This window comes from Parasteatoda tepidariorum, chromosome 11, assembly GCF_982258835.1.
Source record: "Parasteatoda tepidariorum strain Cologne lab strain chromosome 11, Ptep-v5.0, whole genome shotgun sequence".
In the NCBI taxonomy this organism is placed as follows: domain Eukaryota; kingdom Metazoa; phylum Arthropoda; class Arachnida; order Araneae; family Theridiidae; genus Parasteatoda; species Parasteatoda tepidariorum.
The window spans coordinates 40,381,791-40,398,264 of NC_141765.1; the positions used below are offsets into that span (position 1 = coordinate 40,381,791).

Genomic DNA, 16,474 nt, shown 5'->3' on the forward strand with positions numbered 1-16,474 from the left:
GGTAAAAGTTCTAAGTACTTATAAAAATACGAAACATAATTTTATGATGTAAAAATTACACAGTGTTTCGTAACCACAGCCTCTAATATACATTTACTAAATCCTCGTTAAATATCGAATAAAATAAGCATGATTATTAGGGATAACAAATTTCAGTTACAAATTCAGATAGAAAATTCATTCTAGAAAAGAGAAGAAAACAAAAATATTAAGAAAATCTATCGAATAATTATTGAAGAAGGCGAGAATAAAATATGAAAATAAGTTTTATTGCCGAATTAAATTTGAAGGCTTTTTTGATTTTTGCTTCCACCTAATTTGAATTTTCACAGGCAATCAAACATATTTTAATATTTTTCAATCTCGTTTTCCTTATTAACTACTCAATTAAAATTTTCCTATTCCTTCGCTTAAATAATAATTTGTGACCGTTAATGTGTATATTTGCTTATACACATTAGAGTAAAGAGTGTTTTGGACAAGAGTCATAAAAATATATATTAAGGGTGGTGATAACGGGACACCAAGTATAATTTCTACCAACTCTTAAAATAAGTGACAAGCTTGTAATCCATTGCGTTTTTATCTTTTTAGGGTAGAAAGATTATTTGAATGTGGCATTTTTCTAAAATGGAAAAGAGATGCTTCTCCACCTGATAATGAATGTACATTGGCATTAAAACCACAAGCAGGAGATACCAGAGAAATTAATGTTTCTCAAATGGTTGGATCTTTCTATATTTTAATGTTTGGACTATGTGGCTCAATTCTTTTCCTAATGTCAGAACTTGTTTACATTTTATGTCGAAACAAAGGACATTTCCCGGCTAATATGCGTGTTATGCATTCAAAGAGATCCAAATTTATAATTCCCTTCCTGAATGCAGGATCCCAAAAAATTAATAAAAAAGATAACTTTATGCAATCTAGAATGTATCCTGGTATAAGAGATCTTGATAAAGTGAAAAACAGAAAGCAGAAAAAGAATGCTACTTCATTTAGCAATGGTACTGATAATAGAGGTAAGAATAAGTAAAAATATAGCACGAAGTAAGATATCTTATCGTGAGTATTGGTGTGCAATAGCAATTAATAATTCATTTACGTATTTTAGTTGCACTTAATAAATTAAGAATTTTATAGAAGACTTACAAAAATGAGGAACCTTATGGTCTCGATTGTTATTTCTAAGATTTCTTTTTAAATTTGAGGATTTAAAGAAAAAAGGCAAAATTTATAAAGATATTTTTAGCACTTTTTTCATTATTTTGAACTAATTTAGTTCAAAATAATTGAAAATGTTATGTTTAGCATTTTAATAATTTATGGCTGTGAAATACATCATTAAACACCGTTATTTTTTTCTACGTTAAAGGTAACAGCAATAGAGGTTCCAAATACTTTTTTCTACTTATTTTTGACACTATAACACCTTAAATATATAAATACCTTAAATAGTATTAGCTTTTATCTCTAGAACTATGTGGTGTTTTGTCAACAGCTTTAAATTTGGAAAAATGTGAAGATAAATTGATCGCTTCATTATGAAAAAACATACGATACAACTCTTATGTCTCTTCCTTACTGAAATTATGATCCAAATTTTTCTGCAGATAAAGTAATTTAGATGCATTTCTTTTTTCATTTTCATTATTTATGTAGGTAATTATAAACAAATAATTGAATCCTTGATAATGAAAAAAACTGATTCTTACTTGATCAGTGACAAGGTTTCATGAAATATTGCATTTGTCTCAAATATTCACCTTTCAAAACTCCGGCACAAGAATAATTCTTTAACACTGATTTGAAAATTTACAAGATTTGATTTTTGTGAATTTAATGACCATTTTCATCAGATAAAACCGAGATAATCATCACAATTTGTAGGGGAATTTTTTGTTTCAGGAACACATTTCAAAAATCATAACGAGTTTTTACCTATTCTTTCCGTAAACATTTTTACAAATGTTTCTTCTTTAATGTTATTCCTTGATTTTCTTCAACTCACAAAAACTATACTTTTAAACTAAGTACTTTTATTGTAAAATTAAGTACATGTGCTTTAAAAATAAGCACTGTAGCACTTATAGAAAAACCTAGAAATTAAAACCCTTCTTTGAGGAAATAGAAATTTCAAAATTTAATTTTTTGATAGGATAAAGTGAAGAACATACAAAAAAAGAAAAAGCTATACTTGACCTATGCATATAGTTGACCTTAAACGGATTATTTTTCTTTTTTTTTCAAATTTTAAATCCTGAATTTCATTTTACTTTTTTGTCTTTATTTGATTTCTCTATTTTAAAAATAATCTACTTTCGTGCTTAATTTTAACGAATAAAATATTCTTTTCCTTATATGCATGGATGGTTGGTACAATACACGAGTATTATACTTATAATTATACATTGAGAAACTTATTGCTATTATTAAATTAATAAGTTTGTAATTTTTCTGTAGAACTTACATCAAAACTCAAGCATTTCAAATTTATCAATTACTTAATTGTCCAACTTCTTGTCCGTGATTTAACCCAACATATAGCAAGGATCGCTTAAAAGAAATATTTTTGCAAAAAGCTAATAATTAATTTATATATTATATGTCTTAAAATAATCCCAACGAAAACTTTATTTAAGAACGGAGAAATACCGTAAACTGAGTCATCGGAACTGTTCTCTTTTCACGGACTATTTTTTTACAGTGTAACATGTAAAAAAATACATGAATGCATTTTTTTGAGTTTCAAATTCTGTTCTGTTTTATTAGGATTCAGCAAGGATGAGTGGAATAATCGACGCAGCACTATGAATTCCGACGTAAGATTAGATGAATACGGACGAAGAGACATCTATAACAATTACGACAGTGACAATGCTGAAAGGACGAATTTTGGAGGAGAATATACTAATAACAATTCGTTCGCAATTAGAAGAAGTTATGAGAATGCTGAAAGAAACACTCAAGCTAATGAGCAATCAAGATATGGAAATAATGATTCATATTTCACTTACGAAAATGGGGATCATCAGCGTCAATAAGAAAGATGATTCTCAATGAATAATTTAAACATAATATATATTTTTGCTTTATACAAGACGCTTTGCAACAGCATTTTTATGTAAAGAAATGTAAAGGCGTTGCACGCGGCGAAAAGTGAAAAATTTAGATTAGATACTTGTTTATATGAAGCATTGTCTTTATAAATATTTATCATAATTTTCTTTGTAAAACGAAGAATTAATAAAATATGCCTTTTTCACTTTCTTTAAGTTTCATTCTTTTCTTTAATACGTGGCGTGTCCAGAAGGTAACTCCTACGCGTTCTACGTGCACAGTGGGCCAGCATTCAAGGTCTCGTGGCCAAAATTAGTATTTCGATAAAATTTGTTTCAAAATTTGGGGGGTTTTATTTAGGAGCTTTTATGTGCAGGTGAATTGAATTCATAAATAAAATTTTGAAATACACTAAAAATACCCCAAAAAACAAAATGGCGGCTGAAATATGGCAAGCAAATATTAAAAAAAATAATATAGTACGTTTAAATAATTAAATATAGCAATGAAAATACAATAATTTTCGTAATTTTATATTAAAAATGAAAAGCAAATTATATTTCCGAAGTCATATTACAAAATAACGCGAATTAATTACAAAATAACGCGAAAACATGAAGAAGAAAAAACTTAATTTCTGTTTTTCGGTATATTTAGTCCACCTTTGCAGTACGGGCAAAATGGGGCAGTTTTTTTCGAAAGAAGAAACATCAAAGAAAACAACAACAACAATTGTTAGCTAATTACCTCGTGGAACTTTTTGGAACTAAGTTTCGAAATTCATTCAAACATTATAAAATGTCAAATAATAGGATATAAACTATAAGTTTGTCTAGAGTATTAACTAATCCAACAAACTGAAAAATTGTGCTATAATTTCAAACTAATTACTCTGATAAAAATGTAACAGTATGATTGAATTCCTATATATATTTCTGAAATAAAAATTTAAAAGTTGCATTTAAAAAAAAATTTAACATATTTTTCATTACATTGTACTCTTGTCGGTCCAAAAAGTAAATTATAATGTTTGGAATGAATATGAATACTTAATTTGGGTTATATTTAAACTGCCTACACATATTTTAGTTGAAAATTTAATTTTTGACTTTTGGCCAAAGATCATGGTCTTCTGGACATGGATCTTCACAAATTTCTCATATTAATTTTTTGTCCACTGACATCATTACGGCCGGATTGATTAGTGTTTGCGTAGTCAGAATGTGTCAGATATAGTCTAGTGTCAGGAATAAAACTTTTACTTTTGATGATTCAGTAATCTTTGAATTGTATATTATTAGTTTTGAGAATTATTTCCTAACGAAATCATGTGATTTGGGATAAAACGCGAACTCTCATATATTTGACGAAAATGCTTCCTCAACTCGGAACCTCATCACAGTGCATTGTGGGAGATGAGGACTACAAGATCGAATATAAAGTGACGAACTAAGCCGACCGGACTGTATGGTGGTCAAGAAGTCGGCCTCGTACCGGAAAGATCCCGGGTTTGTATTCCGTTTTAATTTATCTCTTTCTCTCTGCCCTTCTTATGATGTATGGATGACATTGTTCCAACTATATGGTGCCCACGATAAAGTGATGACTAGAAAAGTTAGATACAAGAGGCCTTTTTTTCTGGAATAATAGAATGACAAAATATTTCTATAATTTTGACGAAATTCCTTTCTTCGAAAAACTGTCAATAACATATAGTACTAGGAAACGGCTTCGTCAAAAACAAAGTAAGAAAAACGTGAAAATTGAGCATCTATTTCTTACAGTGCGAGAGTTAACATTTTTTAAGACGATTACCAATCCAGTCAACTGTGAAGGAGCGTTCTATGCTACGGTTTGGCAACGAATGTTAAGTCAGTTAAAATTCATTGTCAATTTTCTCAGATTTATACAGGGTTATTCATAAATCCCTCCGGGGTTTCGAAGCGTATAACACTACAACTGGCTTCAGTGGTACATGCTACTGCCATCCACCGGCAACTGCTTAAATTATTATTTTTTTCACCAAAAACGCAACATCAACACATAAAAGATAGACTCTGAATGTTTATGCATTAGGCCGCTAATATATTACGACTGAAAAAAAACCTATAGGTGCAGAAACATTTAAGTAAATAAAATTTCTAAGTAAGTTGACAACTTGTGGAACGAAACTTTATGGAACACTTAGACAACAGCTCAATTTATAAATGAGCAATTTATTTGTTTATGCCTGTTTGGTACTAGATAATTAGGTTCAAATTAGACAGATGGTCAGTAAAACGTGGTCATTAACAGGTTTCACTGTCTTTCTTTACCTCGATCATTCAACTACGCGTAATGATACATATGCGTTATTTTTTATTTTCCCTTTTATATTATCATACTTGATATGATGAGATTTTTAGAAAATGTTCAATTTTTTTTGTTTTTGTTTGATAGTAAATATATTTTATTTTTCCAGTTAGAAGTACAGTTAACCTTGAAAAACACATGAAAATACCTGTTTTTAACTCAAAATGCATTAATTTAAGGCAAACTACTAATACAATCACAAAAATATCGTAATAGAAATTATTAATGCATTATTTCATCTTTTTTAAATGTTCATTTTTTAAATGTTTTTTTAAATGTTGCTAACGCAACACAATTATCGAATCTAAAAAGATCAATCTATTCTAAGCTTATTTCATAGACATCACAAAAGACATCACAATTGACATCACACAAAAACTCCTCATAGATATTTTTTATGCTTTTATTTATTTATTAATTTTTAATGAATTGAACCAAAACTAACACAACATAGTTACCTAATGCGAAATGGTTAACCTATTCTAAATTTACTCAAAAGTCATAAGGAAGATTCCTACATCCTTTCAATTTTTGTTCGAATTTTTTACATATGTATTTCAAAAGTTTTTTTTTTCAATTAAAAAATATACTTCAAGCTATCGTTTTTTTTTTTTTTGTTTTTTTTTACGATTTTTAGAAAAAGACATCTTAAAAGATAAATGGAATTCATGTTCGTACTTTGCTGAATAAAAACATTTAACCAGACAGCAATTTGAAACTGGAGATACTATATTTCATGCATTTAAGACACGACGTTAAGAACATCGTGGAAAATATTTGAAAAATTTGTTCTAAATCGCGAATTTCCCACTTCCCTTCCTGTGTCTCTGTAATATATTTACCTATAAAAGCATATGCCTTTCAATTGGTTGAACAACAGGTTTAAAAAAGATCCTCAATGTCTACTGCTTCATTCCAAAAGAAAAAAAAAACAATACTGGATACGCTTGCCATTCAACAACACAAGTAAAAAATTTATTAATAAAAATTTTATTTTTAACGGGAATATGTAACATGCAGTGTGGCTTAAGAACCATGATGAGCAGGTACTTGACGAATTAGTATCAGTATTGGTACTTAAATAATCTAATAACAAGAAAGTTTAAAGCTTTGCGAGGTTTGAGAGAGTGACAATAAATTGCAGGAGAAAGCAAGTATTTTTGAACACCTTACGCCAGAAAATCAAGCAATAAGCTTGTAACTTGTAATAGATTACTTTGGTTGTTATTTGCAATAACTGCATAAAATTTTATTAATCTAGCTTAAAGCAGATACGAACATTTTTATATAAAAAAACTCATTTTTCTGGTCGTATGTTTTTTCGCTATAACTTTGAAAGTATTCAGTCAAATGAAACAAAATGAAAAAAAGTGCTTTTATGTGACACTGAACTTATTTCATTCCATTTTGCAGAATTAGATATTTTTGAATTTAACAAAGTATTAAACTCCTGAATTGCAACATTTAAATGTAGATATTTTACCACACGTTCGGCAGATAATTTAGTTTTACAGATCAATTTAAAGGTTTCTTCTACTAAGTTAGAGGATAAACCCATTATGAGAATAATTTAGGACCTAATCAAGTAACAACAAATTTAATAACATATTAAAATTCAAACTCCTTCGAAAGATTTTGTTTTACATCAGAAAATATATTATACTATTTGGCGTTATTTGTTTGTAAAACTGTTTAGATTAGGAAGTGTTTTAAGTGGCTAAATGTAAAATTCTTTCTAATAAAAGAGACGTAAAATCATATTACTTCTTAATAATAAAAATGGGCGTTCAGCAGGCAATCGCAAAAAAATTCTTTCGTTTATAGAGGATCTTTGAATTTTCATAATATAATGAAACGGTTTCTTCATTAGTTTCTCAGATATTAGAGAATTCAAAATATCTACTACTCAAGTAGTTTTCATAAATATCAAAGATACCAATGGCTATATGAATTTGCATAACATGATGAAGTGGTGTCTTCTTTGGTCTCTCCGATGTCAAGGAATACAAAGCATTTAGTACTCAAGTATTTTTCATAAATATCAGGGACATCGAAAGCTTTAAGGACTTTCCTAATATGAAGTGATGTTTTCATTGGTCTCTCCGATATTAGAGAACACAAATTATTTACTACTCAAGTATTTTTCATAAATAGAAACACCGACGAAGTCTCCATTTTATTTATGTGTTATTTTCTTACTATCTCTATCTTTTCCAAAAGTTTTGAAAATTTGTTTCCGATAATTATAATTCAACTCTTTCCTGTCTAAACAGGCAATCAAACAGGTTTTGATACTTTATTTTAATTCATTTTATTTAAATGATTGAATTCAAGTTTATTGGGAAAAGAGTAACATCACAAAACTTCTCCTAATTGCATATCTTTGAAATAAACTGAACAACGAAAATTATGATTAGATAATGCATTTAATGCTCCAAATAGCTTTTGAAATTTACAACTCGTCATTCTCAATAGCTATTTGCGTGATTTGATCAGCGGATTTATTTTTCACACTCTTAATTATTACTTTGCGGCTCCAAATGAGTTACTTTATTGCCTTTACTTTTGAGAAGAAATCTAAAAGTATGAATGTTTACAGCTGTGCAACTGATTATTAATCTGTTCAGAACTGGCGGAGAGATAAGGAAGTGCTTCTTCTGGCTTACATGCTCCGAGAGTATCATACTCATGGGCAAGTTTCCCGTTAAGCCTAATTTCATTTAAAGATTCATATAAAATCGTTACTGCAGTTAAATGCGCTAAAATTTACAATTTATTATCTCTGTAAATACCTGAATATACTGTAAAAAACTTTTTTCTATTTAAAGAATAAATTGCAAAACTAACCCAAAGTATGCAAAACATTATCTAGTATGCAAAACATTACCAAAGTATGCACCATCTTTTCCTCATTCTGTCAAAATCAAAACAAAAACCCTGAGCATACTAATTCACGAACTCAATCTTAAGGTTCCCATTCATGCATTAATTCCCCTTATCAAATAAAAAAGAAACCTCGGAGTGGAAAGCGCATATTGAATGTCTGTGAGACGTTATTCAAAATAATGATAGGTTTCAACCGCTCTTTTCAATTGAAACCACGTCTAGTAATCATGGGCTGCTCTAGTCGGAAAGGTTTGTCTCATATGATACCGTGGGACATGAAGGGAGAATCGGGTAGTAACTTTATGTGATCGTGGTTCTGAAGGGGTTAAAGGTATTCTGACTACGAAGAATTAAAATTGCAACAAGCAATCTAGTGCATTATACTCCTACACACAAAAGTTGCCCTGCATTAAACCATTCCAGATAGCACCGTATTATGTTCTACTGAAATTTAATAGATACTTATATTTTATTGTCGTATGAGAGAAGAAAATGTCAAAAATAATTCTTTTTGAATAAATTGGAGAATGAACTAAATGAAAGTTATAAACTTAAAACATTCAAATATTAAGCCCGTGCTTACCGCGATAGATTACAGCACGCTGTCATGATAGCAACTTGCTGTACATGACACCAATTTATGAATTTTATTTTTTATCATTTAATGGAAAATGTATCGGCATTTCAACATTATTGATTGAATTTGCAATTTATCTGGAGAGTACCTGTTCCATTCTCGGAGAAAATGACATGTTTATGGAAAATTTAATGAACTTTTAAATCATTTTTCACTTGCTCATACGATTAGTAGCATTCCAATTTTCTCCTAGGTTTATTGTAATAGTGCCAAACGCATTATTCGTATTCCATTAATTACTTTATCGAAAAATATTGAGACCTCCTCAGAAATTTCTTTTTTTAATGAAATGATCGATTTTTTTTTCTTTCGGGAAAGCACAATTATTTTTCAAATGTCGTTTGAGATTTATGTTAATACTTAAAGTTTTTATTTTATTCATTCCTCTGCACTTTAAATTCAATAAATTGCTAAAGAAATTCAGAGCAATATAAGAGAATCAGCTCTGAGAAACATTACTGTAAGGAATAGTACGCTTTTATAGTCACACTAAAGCAAAGCAAACGTCTACTTTTAAAACCATTAATTCATTTTTTTAATTATTAACACAATTTGTCTGATTGTGAAAACTTACAGTAAAATTCTTAATTTTCATATGAAGAGGATATTTTTGGTATTTTTCAAATTTTTTGTTAATGTGGTCTTGTTTAAATTGAACAAGCAAAATGGATCCTATTTTATGCAAAATGGATCCTACTTATTATCCTTTAAGCCCTACGTATTATTCTACTTCCTCTAAATGTATTTCGACTTTAAAATAAGAAAAATATGTCCAATATCAGATAATTAAACGAAATTCCATCGCTTTGCACAGAAAGAATTTTAATCATAGATTTGAGTTTTCTTCCGCTGGAATTATTCAATACTGCTTTTCGTCTACCAACCTTGATTTCTGGGAATGCTTCCTTATTTTGAAAAATTCTAATAATTAATTTAATGATCCTTCTAGCATTCCATCCTTTTGGCATTGTTTGGAAATCCATTATAATTTAATTTCTAATCCCTGTATTTCTAACCCTCCAAATCCCCACACACATGTTACTTATCTTCCTTCATTCTTTACCTTGTTCACTCTTGTTCGTCCGTCCCTACTGGTTAAACCACTTCGTGCGTGTTTGTCCCGTTTCTTTTCTACTGCTATTTGGTATTTAGACACTGAGGAAGGTTCTTGTTTATAGAAACGAAATAATATGTCCATTTTACTTTTATCTGTTCTTTATTCAAATTGTTTTAATTTATTCTAGGTATCCCCTGTTTTTTAGTTTACCCTACCCTCTTTTTGAAAAAACTTCTAAGTTTTTATTTTATTTATTTAAACGTTTCTTAAATATCTCCTACTCAGACTTATATGGGAAAAAAGTACATTTTGAGTAAAAATCACAATCTCTAAATAGCATTGTTGTCACCTTTTGTACTTTTTTTTTATGTTAGAAAAAATTGCAAGTGGTCCGCATAATATTTTTTCTTCATGTAGAGGTACTTTTATTAAAAGGTTAGTCAGCTCTAGTTTAATTGCATAGAAATACCTTTTCAGATGTAAAACTGTTTTACAATAATTGGAAGAAAACATAAGAAAGCAATTAAGAATTTTCCATAGAAGGGCAAACAGTTCATTTCCTGAACTATTTCAATTTTTTTTATATCGAAGAAAATTGTGCGCTATATTTAAAGTTTGTATTTTATTGTAAATCCTTCTTTAATTAAAACATTTCAAATATGCTCATTCAGTTAAGATTAAATTCCACCAAACAAAAAACCTTTATAGCAAAGAATAAGCTTGATTTTAATTCTAAAAATAGGAAATAATTTTATTTCATAAACGCGATGAAAATAAAAGAAGGTAGTAAATAAGAAATGAGCCCTAAAATATTGCCCACATAATATATTTAAAAACAATTTCATCATCATTTCTCAATTTAGTTATCATTGGCATGTGCATTATTAAACGTCGTTTCAAATTTAAATAGACGGGAAATTACTGTTGAGAAAAATAAACAATGTATCATCAATAAATGCTACTTGTCATCTAATGATCAATTCTTCTTTTTCGACTTAACAGTTGTAAACAACAAAAACATAAAGTAGATTCAAATCTATAAAGTAGTAAAACGGAATAAGTCACAATCTGAAAAGAATAAACGTAATTCACGTCTGTAAGAAAATCTAGTTCTATCGTTTATGAGTTGAAAATATTGACTCAAGCTAAGTTCTTAAAAAACAGATGGTAGGATTCCACGGTTTGAAAAGTATTTTATAGGGTTATGGGGAAATATCTATTTTAATAATCGAGTTTTTCCCCTTTGTACCTCTTGAACCAGCTTTTATTATCGATTAAGATGTCTACGTGTTGTGATGAAATTTGAGTTATAATAATGAGAAAACTGAGTAATTGAGTTCAGTTGAAAAATAATCGATTATTTTCACCAGAAATATTTATTATATAGATATGTGCAGAAAATATTTAAAATGGCTTTGATTTGAAAAAGAAATTAAACTGAAATTATATTATGAGCATTTCTCTGTTAAATGTAACAACGCACAAGAAAGAAAAAATTATGCTTGATTTTCATCGTCAAGGAAAGTCATCGTCATATGTAGATTTGCGGCTTTCAAATAACCATACGTAAGACATAGTTGAGGATAGATTATGTTTGAAGAGAAGATTAAAAGGTGGCAATGGCTTTTATGGAAACTATATCAGCTATGGTAATTGCAGATATTTTAATCATCCAAGAAAGAAAATAGAAAATCATATTATTCAAAAGCTTAATAACAAGTTTCAAAGTATTTATGTTTTATCTTTATAGCAAAATTATTGCTACTTCAGTGAAATACCAGCATTTTAGACATTAGCTGAGAACTTAAAAATGTTACTAATAAATGGAAGAAAATCCTATTATGGAATGATTGGATTAAATTCAGTAAACCCTTCAAGCGTTGAGCTTTGGATAGTTTGTTACTTGAATTATATTTATTAATTGGGAAAACACTTTTGCGAAAGATTGGGTTATATTGTGTAAATTCTCTTAGTGTTGAGTCCCTGGGCGAAATTGTACTGAAATTTCCTTATTATTCACCAATTTTTCATTGAGTATAATGTGGAAGACAAATTTTTCATGCGGAGCAGTTTGTAGTTTAAAATTGGAAAAAAAGTCAGTAGTACTTAGAATTTAGTGCAAGAGCCAAAAGCGGCTATAATCAAACAAGTTAGTACAATGTAATGAAATCAAATTATGTTATTTACTAAATCTGACGTAATAAATAAAATTAAACGAAGAAACAAAGCATCTTTTAATTCGTATTTGCCAAAAGAAAAGAGCCATCAAAAAACTTACTTTCTTCAGTAACACAAAATTACAAATTGTACAAAACCTTCAGATTTTCAGAAAAAAAATATTTTAAGAAATGATAATAGTCAAGTTATAATTTAACTTATGGTATGATGTGATGCTTTTTTTTCATAATTATTTCTTTTAAAATGTATATTAAAAACCAAACCGCGGTCATGAGCTTAAAACATCTAAATTCTTCAAACAAAAAAAATCGCTCCTTTCAGTTTCGTTTGTTTTTAGAGGTTGATATTCTTAAACGTAACTTCAAAATAGAGTTTGTTCAAAATATATTTAATGCTTAATTTTGCTCAAACTTAAATTTTATGAAAGATAATCATTTTAGAGCAACATTCATTTTAGAATTAATGATTGTTTTTAATTACTGTACGCCGAATTTAGAATTTATTAAAATTGCATGCGATACTTTCGTCAACTAGGAAAAAAATGAGTTTTTGATCAGTTTTTTTTTCTTGCTGAATCGAACTCGACCAGGCACGAGAATATAAGACTTGTAGTTTTGAAGGTTTAAGGGTTTATGTACAAAAAGCACAATGTTGTATGTATTTACGCCTAAGACATTGCTTTCCAGACAAGAGCAGTATTGTTATTTATGTATTCATTCACTAAAATGAATGAAACCAAAGACGCTTCAATAGGATTATTAGAAGCTAAAATAGTTTTTATGTAAAAAAATTATTACTTCCTAGTTGTACTTTTTTGCGCGTCTGACATTGCTATATCTAGCAGCAATATCAATCAATAAAATATTGTCTTCAATGAAAATTTTTACGCTAAATTGAATGAGTCTGAGAAGATAGTTCTAATAGCTTAAAAATTATGTGGGATTTATGTATAAAAAGTACAATTTCCGACTTGTATCTCCTATTGCTATCTACACAGGTCAAGTATTGTTTCTTACATAGTTTTTACTCTGAATCTAATGAAACAAAACTAAAGCCAATGTAGTTCAGAATAATATAGTCTTACAGTTCAGAATTATAAGGTTTGTTTGTAAAAAGAATACTATTTTTGAATTGTGCATTTTTTAGTAAAACTCTTAACGCATCTAAACTGAATATCTTTCCGATATAGATTATATATAATTCAGATACTTAATTCTTAAGTTAAAATACTTTACTTAGCAATGTAAAATTCGCAAATAGGTTGAACTAAAAATAATATTTTAGCAAACATAAAAATATTTTTATCTTTTAAAAATGCTTGTCAGTTTGACTCGAATTTAGTTTCCTTCGATTCATTCAAAAAAATAATTCGGATACAATTCCTCACTTGCCTAGATAGCTTAGTGAAGTGCATAAAAAATTGCATTTTTTGTATATAATAGCATTATAGCTTAAGTTATTAATTCCTATATAACCTATATCAGAAATAATACATCATTTGTCTAAATATCAGTTATTTAAGTTTTCTTCTCATTTTGATTTTGTTCCCTTCACTTTTCCGATGAAACCTGCCACTGAATTTTGTGAGATTTTTAAATGAGCCATATTAGACTAAGATGCCAAAGTAAACAAATCCCATTTTATCCTGGCTTTCAACTTTGAATGTCTGAGTTTGGCTTTTTGTTCTCTTTATTTGAATGTATTAAGAAGAATATGCAATAATTAACAAGAAAATGGAAAAAAAAGAGTATGCTTAAAGAGTAAGCTGAATCCTTAGGAGTATGCAATTTGCGTTTTTTTAAACATTTTAATATCCTATACTATTACATTTGACCCAATGTTATAGTAGCGATGTGGGAATCAATGGCAATGAAAAGGCAGACCAACTAGCCAAGAAAGGGACACTCGAACCACAATGTAATAAACCGATTCCACCAGACTCCCTTAAAAAACAATTTTCCGAGAAACTTATGACCGTCCTAAAGCTCAACCAAGCAGTAAAATCCACTGGAAAACCCTGGGCTAACATCCAAAACAGTTGGAAGAAATTTTGTCACAGTCCTCGTAAGAAGGCCGTGGCAAACTTCAGACTCTCAACAGGCCATGAGTGCAAGGCAGAGCACCTCAACAGAATAGGTATCCTTCCATCTAGCGAATGCCAAATCTGCAATTCGGGAACCATGAACTCAGACCACTTGCTTGTATGCCCTTTACTGGACAAACAATCCCAAGAGCGGGGTGATCTGCGTAAACTTTACTGGGATGCCAGAGATCACATGAACTCTCTGTAAAGACTACTTCTCATTCTTCACTGTATATATATGTATTTTTTTTCTTACTTTAATTTTTTCTATGTGTTCTTTTTGTATTAATAGGTGTTTGTCATGTGTTTTCTTTGTTTGTTATTGTAATTTTGTTCCTTTTTACTCCTTGTTTATGTCCACTTAAAGTTGAACATTGTAGAGAGCCATATGTAACAACAACATTTGGCCCAATACCTTCATTTATATTGAAGTTTAAATCATTTTATGCTTATGATAATCAAATGAATAACCTCCAGAGGATTTTTTGTTGTTTGGCGTTTCTGGAGCACGCTAATGGTTAAGGCATCGAAAACACCACAGCTGGGGATTGTGAGTTCGATTCTGTCAGTCGACAAAACCAGAAACAACGGACGTGTATATGCACGTTAAATCTGTCATGACCTAAGGTTCTCTGGTTGATTGTGGTGTTGAAGTTTGGAGAAGGGGTACAAGCTCAGGTGCTGTCCACGTCGTCCACGTGTATTGGTCTTCCAACAATGGCCGTTAAGAGATATAGCCCTGAAACAGAGCTACAATCTTATTCATGGTTAGGCGGTGCGAGCTGCTTGTTGTTAGTTGCTTAAACAAGTTCAAATTTTAGACATTTTTTTTGTAGGAATATTATGAAAACTACAGGATAAATATTTTATTTTAAGAAAAAACTGCCAATATTTAAATTTGTGAAACAAGAAAAAATTTACGGCATTTTCAAGTTTAAATGTATTTTATGGAATGTCTGTGATACTAGTATTAAAAAAAAAGCTTAATTAGCCTTACTCCTTTTACGAAAGTTTATGTCATGGGAAATATAAGATCTTTAGTACATACCAAAACATTTTGCCTTCCATTTTTCAAGAAACAATTTTATTAATATACCTCAGAACGAGAACTGTGAATTGGATATACCAATTGAAAAGGAAGAGCAGAAGTAAAATAAGGGACTTTAATTATCAATGTTGTCAATTAATTATCAATGAACAGAGAAGAAGGAAGATGAAAAGAAGAAAAAGGAAAAACATGCACAAGTGAAAACAAAAATGAGCGAAAGATAAAAGATACTTAAGTATTATTGGAAAAAAATGGTGGAAGAGAAGAAAAAATCAAAGATAAATAAGTACAAGTAAAAATGAAAAAGCAAAAATTAAGAAATAATTAAATATGAATAAAAAGAAAATATGGAAGAAAATATAAATGATACATCAGCTCCATTCATATTTTCTTCCGTATTTTCTTTTCGAAGAAAGGAAAAATCAAAAATGAATATCCCCACTATGTCCCTTAATACACTTTTCTATTGAGTTTTCAATTGTTCACAAAATTTGAAATATTAGAAAGAAAGATTGCAGAATTTGTGTTGATGTAACGTTTACATGAATTGCAACAAGCGTAAAAAGAGGCTCACGTTATTTTGCCTTCTACCGTAATATTTTTTAATAAGACATAGTAATTATAGTATTATTTTTTCATAAAACATAGTAATTATACTAATATATTTTTCATGATAGTTATAATTTTTATAAAATATTTTTACTTTTATTAATGTTTCTTCGACGTAACAATTTTTGCGAAACAAAAATCTTAAGAAAATAACAATTTGTTCAAAACTAATTTTAATAAATTATAAACAGATTTAAAGTAGCTCTGTACTTGCTTTTAATTTTCAGCAATTATTTTATGGTTTTAAACATCGTATAAATGAAACTGTGGTTCGACTTTATGGTTAAACTAATATTTTGTCGGTATATTATATTTCTTAAGGAATTATTGTTTTGGTAAATTCAGTTTCCAAACATTTTTGTACGAGTGGGCCTACTATGGGTTTTAAACATTTTTGGACCTAAATATTACTTCAATAAGTAAGAATTTTAAGTTTAAAAAAATTAAGCTTTTTCTTAATACTGAAATACGAGAATTGCGGTAGCTCAAGAGACAAAGCGCTCGCCGAGCCCAATGAAGTGACCCAGGTTCGAATCCCAGATTCAACTGGTGGTACGAATGCTA

The 16,474-nt window shown here is 29.3% G+C and overlaps 1 protein-coding gene across 1 annotated transcript in view; it reads left to right on the forward strand.

Moving 5' to 3' along the window:
* LOC107439329 (ionotropic receptor 93a) overlaps positions 1 to 3,270 on the forward strand; it is a 35,069-nt gene extending 31,799 nt beyond the window's left edge. The window contains exons 14-15 of the mRNA XM_071187338.2: positions 595 to 1,022; positions 2,773 to 3,270. Coding sequence (XP_071043439.1) covers positions 595 to 1,022; positions 2,773 to 3,044 — 700 coding nt within the window. The 3' untranslated portion in view covers positions 3,045 to 3,270. The remainder of the gene's footprint in view (positions 1 to 594; positions 1,023 to 2,772) is intronic.
* The last annotated feature ends 13,204 nt before the right edge of the window (positions 3,271 to 16,474 follow it).